Here is a 15517-nt window from a genome sequence, read left to right as displayed (position 1 = left end):
TTAGTAACCAATCTCAACTTAGATTAAGGAGATCTGGTCCAAGCCACCATTGTTTCCACCAAGGCACTCAACTATTTGAGTCTAGAAGTACCTCCAACAGTTTTTAAAGCCAGCCATAAAGATGTGGTCAGAGGTCTTCAAATTTCCTTCGCCATCTAACATCTGATCATGGCCTATTGCCACCAAAACTTCCCTGAAGTTTGTTCCTTTCTTCCTTTTCATGTAAGGATTGGATAGAGGCAGATAATTTAATCTTAAAGCCTCCCTGAATCCATCCAGAGTTATTGTACACTTCACCGTGCCTTCTTTCAAAGTAAAGGATATGGCCTTCTCATCCTTCCTTATCTCCGCCATATACCAGAATTCAAGTAAATAACTGTGGTACATGGTTTGGGGATCTGCAGTTAGGGCATACGAAATGGGAAAACGTTTAAGATATTCGTTTATTCTGCCCATCAAGGTTTTTGATTTGGCATTTAAGGCAGCCTTGTAATTGTTCATGTTGAATCAAATGGTTTTAGATTCAAAGTTTTTCGGCCATTGTGAACTGGGTTTAACTGCAGATTTAGGAGGGGAATATTCAAAGGCTATAAGTGTTTTTGGCTCCTTTGGTTCTTTTTGTTGTTGAGCCATTGAATGTGATAGTGAAATAAGATTAAAAAAAATGATTTAGGTGATTTAGGCTTTGGAGAGTGTGAATTGAATGAAGGAATTTGAGAGGATTTAGTAAGAGAGAGAGTGATGATTGAAAGTAAATGTGAAGTAAATGAAGGAATTTGTGTGAAAAGTGGGTATTTATAATTATCGTGGAAATGCAATAGTAAATCAAAAAATAAAATAAATGAAAAGTTATTCTGAATTTTTAAAACCAAAAGGAATATTTATAATTGAAATCAATTTTGATCGGTTTTGTAATCCGAAAAATAACTTTTCAGTTTACGTCCGCATTAAATGCAATGACGGTTTACAACCCCATTTTTCAAACATTTTCATCATTTTCGAGGAAAAAGTAATTATCCTTTCACTTTTATGGCGCCACTTGGGTGCCACATCAGCAAAAGGAGCATCTTTGAACAATAACAAACATGTGGACATATAACATCCAAGTATCCATGAGACATATGCAGTGACCGTTGGACTTCAGTTTTAACTTAGTAAAACCTGAGCATGGTCAGTTAGTGCGATCTGAACCATCTCACTTGAAACAAAATTCTGAAGTCCTTCAGACAACTGAGACATTTTAGTCCAAAATATTTTTCTTCAAAAAAAAATTTCTTTTTAGTGAGAAATTCTTTTAAGTACAAAAACATTTTTGACACTTCCCCCTGAACAAATGCTACGCAGGATTAAGCATTCCTAACTCGCTGATGAGATGTCTAAAAGTTTTAACATCCAAAGGTTTTATAAAAACATCAGCTAGTTGTTTGTCAGTGGGAATAAAATGTAACCAATATTACCTTTAATAATATGGTCTCTGATGAAATGATACCTGAGATCAATATGCTTGGTCTTAGAGTGCATGACAGGATTGTGAGAAATTGCAATGGCACTTGTGTTATCACAAAAGATTGGAGTCTTTGTGTAAGTAACACCATAATCAGTTAGTTGGTTTTTCATCCACAAAATCTGAGCACAACAACTGGCTGCAAAAATGTATTCAGCCTCTGCAAAAATGGATAGTGATACTGCAGTCTATTTCTTGCTTGTCCAACTAACAAATTTGCCACCAAGGAAATGACAACCACCTGTGGTACTTTTCCTATCTATCTTACAACCTGCATGGTCAGAATCAGAATAACCCATTAGATCTAGACTTGAGCCTATGGGATACCAAAGACCAAGTCTGGGGACACCTTTCAGGTATCGAAAAATCCTATTCACAGTTTTTAGGTGTGAATCTCTAGGATCAGCCTGAAATCTTGCACAAAGGCATGTTGCAAACATTATGCCAGGTCTACTTGCAGTTTAAGTACATAAGGGATCCCAACACACCACGATAAAGTGTGGGATCCACTTGTTTTCCCTTGGGATCTGAGTCAATTGAAAGTGGTGCTGAAATAGGAGTATCTTTGGATGAAACTGAATCAAATTTATATTTCTTTAAAAGATCTCTGACATACTTTTCTTGATTTATAAAAATACCATCTCTGGTTTGTTTCACTTGAAGACTCAGAAAGTACGTCAGTTCACCCATTATACTCATTTCATACTCAGAAGACATGATTTTAGAAAACTTATCACACATTTTATCATTTGTAACCCCAAACACAATATCATCAACATAAACTTGTACAAGTAAGATATCACCTTTATCATGCAAAATGAATAAAGTGTTATCTATTTTACCTCTAATAAACCATTTTTCAGAAGATGTTTAGTAAGTGTGTCATACCAGGCTCTAGGTGCTTGTCTCAGACCATACAAAGCTTTATTCATTTTGTACTCCCAGCGAGGTAGTTCTTCATTAATGAACCCTGATGGTTGATGCACATATACCGTCTCTTCCAGTTCTCCATTCAGAAATGCACTTTTGACATCCATTTGATAGACTTTGAAATCATCATGTGCAGCAAAAGCTAAGAAAATTCCTGATAGCTTCAAGTCTAGCAGCTGGTGCAAATGTCTCGTCAAAATTAACACCTTCTTCTTGAGAGTAACCCTTGGCAACTAGTCTTGCCTTGTTTCTGATTACATGACCATCTTCATCCATTTTATTTCTAAAGACCCATTTTGTCCCGATTGGTTCTTTCTTCAGATTACTGGGACATGGAATAAGCTCCCAAATATTGTTCCTTTCAAACTGGTTAAGCTCATCATACATAGCCTCAATCCAGCTTGGGTCTGCCATAGCCTCGTCAATCTTCTTCGGTTCAATCAGTGATAAGAAGCTGACATATAAGCATTGATCGCTTGTGGCTCTTCTGGTTTGAACCCGTCTAGTGGAATCACCAATAATTTGATTAATTAGATGAGCTTTGGTCCACCTAGAGTATTGACCAGGATGCATAATTATATCAGTGCAAGAATTCCTCTGAGTAACTTCAGGAGGATCTTCAGCATAGACTATCTCAGTCTCACTGTCTTCATCATCCAGTAGTTCATGGCTTGCATCATGAAATTCATCAGACTGCGGCATCTCAGTGGAAGCTGATACTTATGAAGGAGTGACACGTACATCTGTTCCAATAGTCATTTCAGAGGGTAGTTTGAAACTGACTGAAGGATAAAATGGAATGTCACTTGGTGCAGTTATTACAGGTTCTGAACGAGGTTCACTACAAGAAATATGGCCTTTTAGGACCCTTTGTGTAGGACACTTTTAAAACAGTGTCATAAAAAACTCTTTAATAGGACAAAATTACATTTAAGGTCCTTTTATAATACAAGTTAATTAAACGGTGTCCTAAGAAGTTATTTAATATGACACTTGACAATCAGGGGTCTTATTATAACATAACTTGATAGGACACATAGTAAATAAGTCATAATAGATGAGGGTTATGGGACATTTATCTCACAGAGCCCGACTATAACATAATCTAATAGGACACTTCAAACTTGAGTTTTATTAGTCTAATTTTATAACACGCTTATTTTTTATGGTATTATTATAACACACCATGAAAGGACACTTAATATTTAAGTCATAAAACAATAGGTTTAAAGAACCCTTATTTGACAGTGTCCTATTATAACATAACTTAATGGGACACCTGACATTTGGGTTTCATTAATTTAACTTTTATAAGACGCTTATTTTTTGTGGTATTATTATCATACATCATAATAGGACACTTGATATTTAAGTCATAAAAACAATAGTTTTAGAAAACCATTATTTGATGGAGTCCTATTATAACATAACTTAATAGGACACTTGACATTTGGGTTTTATTAGTCTAACTTTTAGAGGACGCTTAATTTTTGTGGTATTATTATCATCCACCGTAATAGGACACTTGATATTTAAGTCATAAAGCAATAGTTTTAAAGAACCATTATTTGATAGAGTCCTATTATAACATAGCTTAATAGGACACTTGACATATGAGTTTCATTAGTTTAACTTTTATAGGACGCTTATTTGTTGCGGTATTATTATCATACATCATGATATAGGACACTTGATATTTAAGTCAAAAAACAATAGCTTTAAAGAACCATTATTTGATATAGTCCTATCATAACATAATTTAATAGGACACTTGACATTTGGGTTTTATTAGTTTAACTTTTATAGGACGCTTACTTGTTGCGGTATTATTATCATATATCATAATATAAGACACTTGATATTTAAGTCATAAAACAATAGCTTTAAAAAACTATTATTTGATAGAGTCCTATTATAACATAACTTAATAGGACACTTAACATTTGGGTTTTGTTAGTTTAACTTTTATAGGACGCTTTATTTTTATGGTATTGTTATTATGCAACATAATAGGACACTTGATATTTAAGTCATAAAAGAGTAGTTTTAAAGAACCATAATTTGATAGTGTCCTATTATAACATAACTTAATAGGACACTTGACATTTGAAATTTATTAGTTTAACTATAATAGGACCATTTATTTTTATGGTATTATTATCATGCACCATAATATAGGACACTTGATATTAAAGTCATAAAACAATAGCTTTAAAAACCATTAATTAATAGAGTCCTATTATAACATAACTTAATAGGACACTTGACATTTGGGTTTTATTAGTTAAACTTTTAGAGGATGCTTATTTTTTATGGTATTATTATAATGCAACGTAATAGGACACTTGATATTTAAGTCATAAAACAATAGTTTTAAAGAACCATAATTTAATAAAGTCGTATTTTAACATATTCAAATAGGACACTTGACATTTGGGTTTATAAGTTTAACTTTTGAAAGACATTTATTTTTTATTGTATTAATATTTTTTATATTTTATTGTATTATTTATAAGGAACACTAAACCTTTTCTACTAAATCAATTTAGAATATTTTTTTACCTTGAGAGATACTTTAGAAGATTTAACGAGCAAGATTTAAATTGTCCAAAATTTTTTACCATATTATAATAGCACACTCGATATGTTTAAACTGTCCAAGATTTTTTGCCTTTTTTTTATGGGTAAAAAGGCATGCACCCTTGCCAAATATTATTAATAAGAGAATAAAAAAATACAAAAAAGTATAGGCATCCCTAAGAGATGTCACTTTACAACCCACCCAAATATTATGACTCGCTTGGCCCGTCACACAACCCACCCATAAGAAATGTGCACCAAAAGGTGTTTGTGTTAGATAGGATACTATACATTAAGTCATCAAACTAAAATATATCAACAAATTAAATGAAACTTCAAAATAAGCATGGAAGCATCGAAAGACAGAGAAAAGCTCGAAAGCAATCGTCCATAAAAAGTTGGCTCATAACGGCCTCTAAAAGATGTTTTTTCCAAAGCATGAATATGGACCAGTAGTTCTAGTGCATCATCAACAACTTCAGAACTTGGTGGATCCATAACCTTTTGTAGCAACACTGAATATAACCCTTAAAGTTAGTTCAGATATAAACAATATACAACACACAAGTATGGTACGATATAATAATAATAAACAGAGGAAGAAGGTAAAAGAAACATGCAAAATTATTCAGCCATACATAAAATAGCATAAAGAGCAAATTACCCTTTGGATCGTTAATGGCCCTTGATTCAGCACAAGTTGTAAGAAGCACTTGTTGCCTCAATAATAACTTCAATACTGATGGAGTCTCGTATTTCTCAAGTTGGCCAAACTATAGATAACACTAGGGTCACAAACTACTATGCTTGCAAGAACTTGAATGGGTTCATGCAAAAGAAAGAAGATATTAATGCAGCAGCTACAGACTTCATTGAATCAAGGCACAAAATCTTTGAGCTTGGAAAGACTATGTCTATGATGGGAGGTTAACTACTGTGTCATACTACTCATGTTTACTGTGTATGTTATAGCAGAATGATGTGTATTCTTTTCTCTCTTTTTTTCCCCTGCATATTTATGGTATGAAATAAAATAAGTGATGTATATAAGATGATTTGGTTACATGGTTGCGCAAAAACCATTATCAATGATTAAAATGAATCCTTAAACCCAACCCAACGTAGCTTAGCCTGTACCAAAATTATTTTTTACCAAAATTATTTTTTACCCATTTTGACACTTTACCAACCCACCCGTATTGTATTGTCACATGAACATAAAATATATCTGTGATTTACATAGAGTTTTCACATATACATGGGAAAGTAACAAGAGGGATACCTGAAAAATGGGGCATACAAAATAAGAAAGCTTTCCGGATTCAAAAAGTTCAGGATCCATATAAGCAGACACCTCGGGTTCAACGTTTTTATATGTGTTCTTTCATGCCGTTAAAAATACATATAATCTTTTTGTTACTATATTTAATTTAGGCGAAGATGAAACAAATCAAACTAAAACTCCCCGAGGGTTCGAATGATACGCCTGGACCAGATGATATTTTTTCTAAAGTCATGGGTAAGGATCGCAATGGTGATGCAATCATGTATGGTTTGGGTGTTCGTGCTTCTGATGTATGGGGGGTAATACCAAGTCGTTCAGCATATCATAAAGAAAACATCCAATTGAAAGCTCGATGTGAAGAACTTACTAGTGAAGTGGACTGGTTACAAGCCCAAGCAAAGATTAATGGGTCGATGGATGGTTCCAGTGATCCGCCTTTAACCTCGCATTCCCCTGTTGTGACCAATGGACCTGCACCTTTACGGGTATGTTTCCACATAAATCCTTACTGTTCCACCCTTTATATGACTTGATAAATTACAATACATACAATATCTATAAAGCCCTGCGAAACAGTAACAAACAGTGACACTGGATGAATGGACCGAGTTATTAAACCAAAATTGATCGGTTATTAGTCTATCCCTACCTTCAAATTGATTGAAATGTGTTTCTTGAATCTTGATAAGATTGTTTCATGATACTTTTTTGGATGGTTTTTAGATAGTAATTTCGATTTTGGATTGTTTTCATGATAGTTTTACGACTTTATAAATTTCCTAGTAATCACGTTATGGATTTTGCCATTTCGGTGTCCAAAGAGTAAATAAAGTGTTTAGTTCGACTGCCTAAAACGGGTTAATTTGAACGCGTACAAGAGTAACTTTGATATTTGATTTTGCATTATAAAGTTATCAAATTTGTTGTACTGAATGGTTCTTAGTTAGAGTACTTGGCTTACTTAGATTTCCATCATTTATGATTGTCACTTTTGGCAAAACAAGCTTTGATGCAATTTCTTGTTTTTTAGATGAAAAGCTAAGGAAATAATGCTATGGTTGGTTTGCAACATAGTGATAAGTTTCGTAGGTTGAATTTCTGAGATATATTAAACTTCACTGCGGCTGTTTTGTATAAAGATAGAAAACTGTAGTGGTTAATCTGGTCTACTTATTGTTTAATACTAGCTTTATACAAGCACAATGCAACAGTTGTAAGTTTATTTTTTTACAATATGTTTTGCAGTGTTGTATCGGTCTTGGTGGCCGATATATCGGTACTTGGCAGTGTACCGAGTGATAAATCCGCAAATCAGTAACTTTTATCAGATTGAGTGAAAGGCAGTCAAATTGGGTCTTGGTGGTCAATATCGGTCCATCGTATATAAATCAACACAACCACCATGTTTTGAAATAGCATAACCTTGAAACTGGACACTTAACAACATACAGGGTGTTTAGTTTAGCTTATTTGATAGCTCATTGGCTAGTTTGGTTTTGACTTATCTTCGATAAACCAAGTTTTTGGGGTTCATTCTTTTTTTGGTCATACATTTATCTTTTCTTAGAGTTTCATAATAAGTTTTCAGGCTAAAAATGAGTTTATTAAAATAAGTCAAACTTAGACAAACTAATAGGTTTCCGAATAGCTCTATGGCATGTAGATGCGTTGGCTGAGAGTTCAACTCCAATACACAGCCACCTAATAAAATATAGATGTCTGGTGCTTTCTTGTGGTTGACATCCCAAAATGGCCTTACCACATATCATGAGCCCCCAACGCATTTATGATCTATTTAGCCGACCATGTTTCAGTTCATTTAACCTGCTATCCAAGAAGGAAAAAGAAAAAGTTTGTAAGGTGTTTTGTTATGAATTCCCATTAAGCTTGTTAGCTTTATAGTTTAGGAATCAAAGTCCCTAAAATTGACACCTTTTCAAATCGATACTTACAAAATCACTACTTATTGTATGCTCATTATCTTCCTTCTCTTTCCACTAATGATCCAACTTTTATTCGGTCAATAGAAAGTCCTGTTTCTTTATCAGTATACATCTGTATTTATATTTGTATCTGCCTCTATATTTATATATGTATATATTCTGTATCCATATGTATATATGTTTGAAAATCTTAAATTATGTTAAAAGAATTACCATACTGATTCTTTGGTGTTTTTTTATTGAATTCAAAACCCTAAAGATTTATAGTTAATTATGTTAAAGTTATTAAATTGAAGCGTCCAACGTGTAGCCCTGTTGTTTTGGGAGATTAAAAGTTTGACCCATCTTGTCGAACAGCTCGGTTAGCTTGACTTACCTTTCACATGATCGTCTGACTAGTATGGCATCAGCCTATTATTTCGAGAAGTATTAATATTACTTGTTTCCTGTAATTCTGTTCCTGTAATTCTGGTCTAAAATCTTGTTGTTGTACTTCTGTTCCTAAAATTTTGTTGCTGTAATTATGTTTCTAAAATTCTGTTTCTATAAGTCTGTTTCTGTTCCTGAAATTCTGCTGCTGTAAGTCTGTTGCTCGCCCTAGCTTCTTTGCTTCTAGGTCCAACTCGTTAGGTTGTTGATCAACATATAAGTTTATAGGTACTAGTTGCTCATGCACGGAATAATACATCTGTTTAAGCAAATACATGTTTTAATTTGATCAACTCACTAGTTTGTATACTTTGGCTACTTGTATTTTGCTCGGTCTTTCCAATTTGGTGCTTTAGGCCCGGTCCATTCATCTCAGTCTTTTGTTGCTCGGTTTCTTATACATAACATGATTAACATATCAGTTTGTAAGTACTAGTTTGTGCACGGGATAGTACATTTGTTTAACACAATACATGTTTTGATTTGATCAGGTCACTAGTTTGTAGAGTCTGGTAACTTGATTTTTTGCTTAGTCCTTTTAGCTCGGTACTTTATGCCCAGTCCATTCTTGTCGGATCTTTCTTGCTTGTTTCTGATACATAATTTGATTGCTAAAATCTAGGTTGGAAATGAGGTTTTCCTTAAAAGCATTCTAAATCCAACTGAGAATGTTGCAAAAGGATGGGTGAAGAGCTTGGACCCAAATGACATAGTTGATGGTATAGAGATTGGACGCGGATGGTGTGAGGTAAACGTTCAAGTTGCAATAAAAAAAGATGAAATACTGGTCAGACCTTATGGATTATTCTCCACGATTCAAGATTCTCTTGGTGCAACTATCGTATGGCCTTGCCCGTTCATCTCAGTATGTATTTCTTAAACTTTTCCATTTCCTTGTCTTGGCTGTCTCTTTGGAAGAAAGGAAATGACTTCTTTCTCAGATTCATTTTTCAATTATTGGTGTTAGATACACAATAAAACAAAACGGTAAAAAGAAAAAAAGAAAAGAGAGTACTTTTAGTTACCATATTGCCATAATGCTATACTTTTTTGAATGTGTCTTTTAATTGTAATGATAGCGGACAAGATGGTGTGAACTGTGAAGAAGTATTATTTACCAAAAACTTGCATAAAGTTTGATATGTGGGTTGCAGTGTTTAAGGCAGCTTCTGTGGAAAACTTTATGGTTAGCTAATTTCTTTAGTTCATGGCATTCTTTGATATTGTTAAAATAGGTGTTGAGGTTAGATTTTCTGGTTTGATTAGTTTGGATTTGGTCTTGTTGGGTGTGGCTTATGGTTTGTTATGGGTCAATGTTGTTGGGGTTTGGTTGCAGGGTTTGTATTTAGTCAGAAGGAGTTAGGTTTGATGGATTGTGTAAATGGGGTATTGGTAGCTGTTCATTATGGTCAAGGTTATGGGGTTGGCTAAGTATATTTAAACACAATACCAAGAAAAGCAAATTATTGGTATTCTGGAGGAAATTCTGTATCATCTCTGTATGTAAAAATCATCTATAGGATAGGTATTGCTATTGATCCGTTTAATCTACAGCATTTGGCTTTGTTAGTTCATGGTAGGTTGGCTTTGTAAGGTATTGCTATTGCTCCGTTTAATCTACAACGCTTAGCTCATACACATATCATATAGTAAACACTTAAACCAAATCACGAATTCTGAACTTTGGCTTAACTCCGTAACGGTATTCTAACAGGAAATGATCGTAAGTAGTCTTGTTAATGTATTTGAGTAGCATCAATTTCAAGTTGGTGTGGCAATATGGGTGGATTGGTAACTGCCTAAAATTGTTCAGGTTCGAATGGTCACTTCTATTAGGAAATGGGTGGATCAGCAACACTTTATGTACTGTTTTAATATTGTTAATGTGTAGAATTGATTGCAAAAAACATGCTATCAAAATAATAATCTATATTTGCCTGACAGAGATCAAGGGAGTCGCATGCTCCAAAAATTATATAATGAAAAATGTAAAGGTACCTCATTTGGAAACTATAGGTTTTTGTGTAGTGAATACATATAGGTTGTGTAGTGAAATAACACTACTGGAGGTACCTTTACAAAAACCTTGATCTCTGGATTTTGTTTAAAATAACACTACTGTTTAAAATATGTAGTGAATACATATAGATTTTTGTGTAGTGAATACATATAGGTTTCGGTTTTTGTAGTTTAAAATAACACTACTCATATTTTTGCTTATTTGGAAACTATTTTTTGTCAGTTTGGATTACTGGATTTTGTTTGTAAGGCAAATGGGCTAGTGTTTATAAGTGTAGTTGGGCTTAGTTTTTGAGATGTATATACTATTGGACTTTTATGCTTGCATGGATATGAGCTTGTTTTGCTAGTTATTATCTTTACCTGGATTGCCTCATCTTTATTGTCTCTTTTAACATTCTTAATGCTTACATATGGATGGTTTATTTGTAGGTAGTTCGTGAGGATTGAGGTTGCACGATGACTTGCGGTTCTTGAGGATTGCATTGCTTTTAGTTTCTTTTATTATGTTACAAGACTTTATGTTAGATAATGTTATAACTAAATGTTTAGTGTTTTTGTTATGAACATGCACGTTTATTTGAAATATAATAAAATTCTGTTTCTATCATTAGTTGATTTTTTATACACAATAACTATTATGGTTTTATATATTTGGTAGTGTATTTAATTGTTTAATAAAATCCATTATTTGAATGTTTATTTGTAAACTTTTTACAACATTGTGAAAGTGTCCTAATATGTTTTTATTATGACGCTATTTGGGTTCTTTATAGATATATATTGCGACTCTAAAATTGGTTTCATAATCTTATTTGAGATATTAGGACCTTTTATTTTGTCCTAAAGCAACAATTATATTACATTTTAAGGGTCCTATTAATTAACCTTTAAGGACGCTATAATGGGGTACCAAAATAACAAAATTAGGTAATCACATGTTACGATATTGCAAAAGTGTCCTAATATGTATTTATTAGGACGCTATTTGAGTTTTTCATAGACATATTTTACGACCATAAAATTGGTCTCATAATCTTATTTGAGATGTTAGGACCTTTTTTTTGGTACTAAGTATTACATTATAAGGGTCCTATAAAGTAGCCTTTAAGGACGCTATAATGGGATACCAAGATAACAAAAATAGGTAATTACATGTTACGACATTGCAAAAGTGTCATAATATGTATCTATTAGGATGCTATTTGAGTTGTATATAGACATATTATGCGACCATAAAATTGGTTTCATAATTTTGTTTGAGATGTTAGGACCCTTTTTTTGGTACTAACGTAACAATGTTATTACATTATAAGGGTCCAATAAACTAACATTTAAGGACGCTATAATGGGTCCTAAAATAACAAAAGTAGGTAATCACATGTTACAACATTGCAAAAATGTCCTTATATGTATTTGGACTATTAGGACGCTTATAACTTATTACAACCGTCTTACATGAAACCCTTTTATAGTTGGTCCTATTAGACTAAAGGTCCTATAAAGTAGCATTATAGGACGGTTTTGGGCGTCCTAAAAGCCCCATTTTGTTGTAGTGGTTGTTCAGAAACTGGTCTTGGTGTCTGATTCGATTCAGAAATAGGATCAGATTCACCAAAACTGATTTAACTTTCTGAGGGTGGTTCAAAGGTTGGTTTCTTGAAAATTGCAGAATTTGATTCATCAAAGGTAACATGAATTAAGTCATCAACCTTGTCAAGTCTTTTGTTGCAGACTCTAAAGGCTTTGTGAATAGATGAATATCCTAAGAAGTAGCCTTCATCAGCTTTTGCATCAAATTTGCCAAGCTGACTGGCATTGTTCAGAATATATACTGGACATCCAAATACATGGAAATATCCAGTATTAGGCTTTCTTTTTCTGTGAACTTCATAGGCAGTCTTCTTGTGTCTTTTAACATACACAGATCGATTCTGAGTGTAACAAGCAGTTGATACAGCTTCAGCCCAAAAATATTTTGGAAGATCAGATTCATTTAGCATACTTCTCGCAACTTCAATCAGCGTTCGATTCTTTCTTTCTACGACACCATTTTGCTCTGGTGTGTGTGCTGAAGAGAAGTTCTGAGATATGCCAGTTTCAGTGCAGAAGGACTCCAGAGTTGAGTTTCTGAATTCAGTGCCATTATCACTTCTGAGCTGACAAACTTTTCGCTGATACTTGAGTTCAATTTGGTTGATGAGAGAAATGATTTCAACAGCAGCTTCACTCTTTGATCTGAGGAAAATCACCCAACAATATCTTGTATATTTGTCAACAATAACAAGGGTGTACTTCTTTCCTCCTCTTGTCTGAATATTCACAGGACCAAACAGATCCATACGCAACATGTGAAGTGGTTCAATTATGCTGAAACTTTGTTTTGTCTTGAATGTAGCTCTTTTCTGCTTTCCCATTTCACAACCAGGACATGGCTTGTCTTTATTGAAAGACAAAGGAGGAATCCCATCAGCAAGTTGTTTTCTAGACAACTTATTGATATTTTTGAACTTCAAATGGGACAGCCTTTTATGCCATAACCAGTTGGTATCTTCATCAGCCTTTGTGTAGAAACATTATTCTGAAGGTGAGCTCTCCATGTCAATGACATAGATATTTTCCTTTCTTGGTGCAACCAACACTACCTTCCAATCTCTGTTGAATATGGTGCCTTGAGAAACATCAAATAAAACCTTGAAGCCATCATCACAGAGTTGACTGGACTCTTTGGTTTATAAGGAACAAAGATTAGTTCAACTTGGGAACCCATCTTCTGATGGGTTCACTAGACTCTCCCTTAGCAGTCTCAGACTTCTTTGGTTTATAAGGAACTAAAGGATCAGAGGGAATCTCAGTCATTACTTCAGATGAAACAAAAACAATTGGTTTGACAGGGGTTTCAACCTTTTTCACTTCCTTTTTGACAGATTTATTTTTGAGTTGTTTTGAAAAAGGCTTTGCATTTTGCTGTAGTTTTAAAGGTGTTCCTTCAACATTTTTTAATCTGGCATTGCAACTTTGCATTTGCCTACTTGACTTTCTAACCTTAACAAAATTGATTTTTCAATAGACGCCTGAGCCTTACCAGAATCAGAGGAAGATGGCTCAGTAAGGGAGTCAAATGTCTTCTTCTTTTGGTTTTTAGGAACCTTTGATGAAGATTGAGGGGATTGCTTCTTTTGTTTCTTGGTCTTAGCAATCTTGTCTGAAGCATTGGTTTGGGATGCGTCAGACTTACCCTCAGAGAGTTCCTGGGTCTGGTCAGTTATAGTCTTTCCTTTGCCATTTTCCTAAAAAGTAATTTATGGTTTCAATTGTTTTGGAAGAGCATCTAAATCAGTGATTATAGATGCTAGATGAAGCTCACCAGATTCATATGCAATTTTCTATTTGTCAAAAGTGTTTTTAATTGCAGTATCTGGTCTGGGTGCATTCATCCAGGATTTAATAACTTTTTGTTCTTTTTCAAGAACAGTTTTTAATTCCTCTTTTTCAACTTCCAACTTGGCAACTAAAAACTGATAGCTTCTCAGAGACAACTGAACATCTTTCAGTTCCTTCAATCTAGCCTGACTGGCATTGAGTTCAGAGATATTTATTTCAAACATTTTTAAACTTTCTAAACGCACAGTCTCAACAAAATTTATGTCGACTCAATGAGAACTAAAAGATCCAGTTTCAGTTCTTCATTACTTTCATTTCCAAAAACACTAACCTTTTTCATGATGATGTCCACCCAACGACCTGATTCGACATCAGTTTTCACAACATGACCTTGATCTTCTCTTGCCATAAAACACATGTCCCCCACCTCTTCTTCATCATCTGAGGACAGATCAGAGTCTTCCCATTTTTCGGTGTTCGCGATCATACAACTGTTGTTGGAAGAATCTTGTGCCATAAGAGCTATGTGGGCCTTCAGTTTTTTATATTTGGCCTTATAGCTATCATCAGATTTTTGAAAAATAGAGTGGTTAGGGGCAGACGATGAGGGTTGACTAGATCTGCATTCCTTCATGAAATGTTCTTTCTTTCCACACTTAAAGCATTCAAGATTGGACTTATCAATAGAAGCAATGGATGCAAATTGTTTTCCAGGTCGTTTAGACTTGGCTTTAAAACGATTGAACGTTTTAGCCAGCATGGCAACGAGATCATCATCGTCATCCTCATCACATTCATGTGTTGCATAATTAGTTACACCAGTTTTCATTAAATTTGCCACTATCTTCTTCACTAAGTCACTTTCGTCACTCTCAGAAGACAGTAGGGAAGTGCCTTGTGGCTCAGAATACTGAACCATTGCAGTACCAATAAAAGCATGATTTTTGGCATCTTGTTCAGCCACGGCTCTCTCAGCTTTGTTCTTTTTAGTGTATCTGAAGGCTCCATATAAGGATGCTAGAGTATGACTGTGCAAGGTTTTTCCTTGTCTCAAAACTAAAATCAAGTTTTCCCATTTTGATGGTAAGATATCACAAAATTTTTCGAAAAGTATTTCTTTATCCTTTTCAACACCTAATGCCTTTAATTGATTTACCAAATTTGAAAATCTGATGCAGGTTTGAGTTAAAGATTCATTTGGATAAGCAAAGAAAGTTTCATATTTCTTATTTAAAGCAACCTTTCTTGTGACTACAGTCTCTTTGGTGCCTTCAAACTGTGTCATTAGTTCCTCCCACAAACTTAGAATTTTCAAGTAAAACTAAAGTGGGTCTGGGAGATTCAGGAACTGAATAGAGAATCATATTCTGAAGCTTAGTATCAAGATCTACCAGCCTATGATCCTCTTCAGACCAATGATCATTCTCTTTGGGTGTTAACCTA

The 15517-nt window shown here is 34.1% G+C and overlaps 1 protein-coding gene across 1 annotated transcript; it reads left to right on the top strand.

Moving 5' to 3' along the window:
• Nucleotides 1-6409: 6409 nt before the first annotated feature.
• Nucleotides 6410-10102, top strand: LOC122596967. Its single transcript, XM_043769608.1, has 3 exons — nucleotides 6410-6784; nucleotides 9294-9536; nucleotides 9938-10102. Exons 1-3 carry the CDS (start codon nucleotides 6455-6457, stop codon nucleotides 10100-10102), a joined length of 738 nt encoding a protein of 245 aa, XP_043625543.1. The 5' UTR covers nucleotides 6410-6454.
• The last annotated feature ends 5415 nt before the right edge of the window (nucleotides 10103-15517 follow it).

Source organism: Erigeron canadensis, chromosome 4 (genome assembly GCF_010389155.1).
Source record: "Erigeron canadensis isolate Cc75 chromosome 4, C_canadensis_v1, whole genome shotgun sequence".
NCBI lineage: Eukaryota > Viridiplantae > Streptophyta > Magnoliopsida > Asterales > Asteraceae > Erigeron > Erigeron canadensis.
The sequence above is the reverse complement of the archived record's forward strand: the minus strand, read 5'-3'. Positions and strand labels throughout refer to the sequence as shown.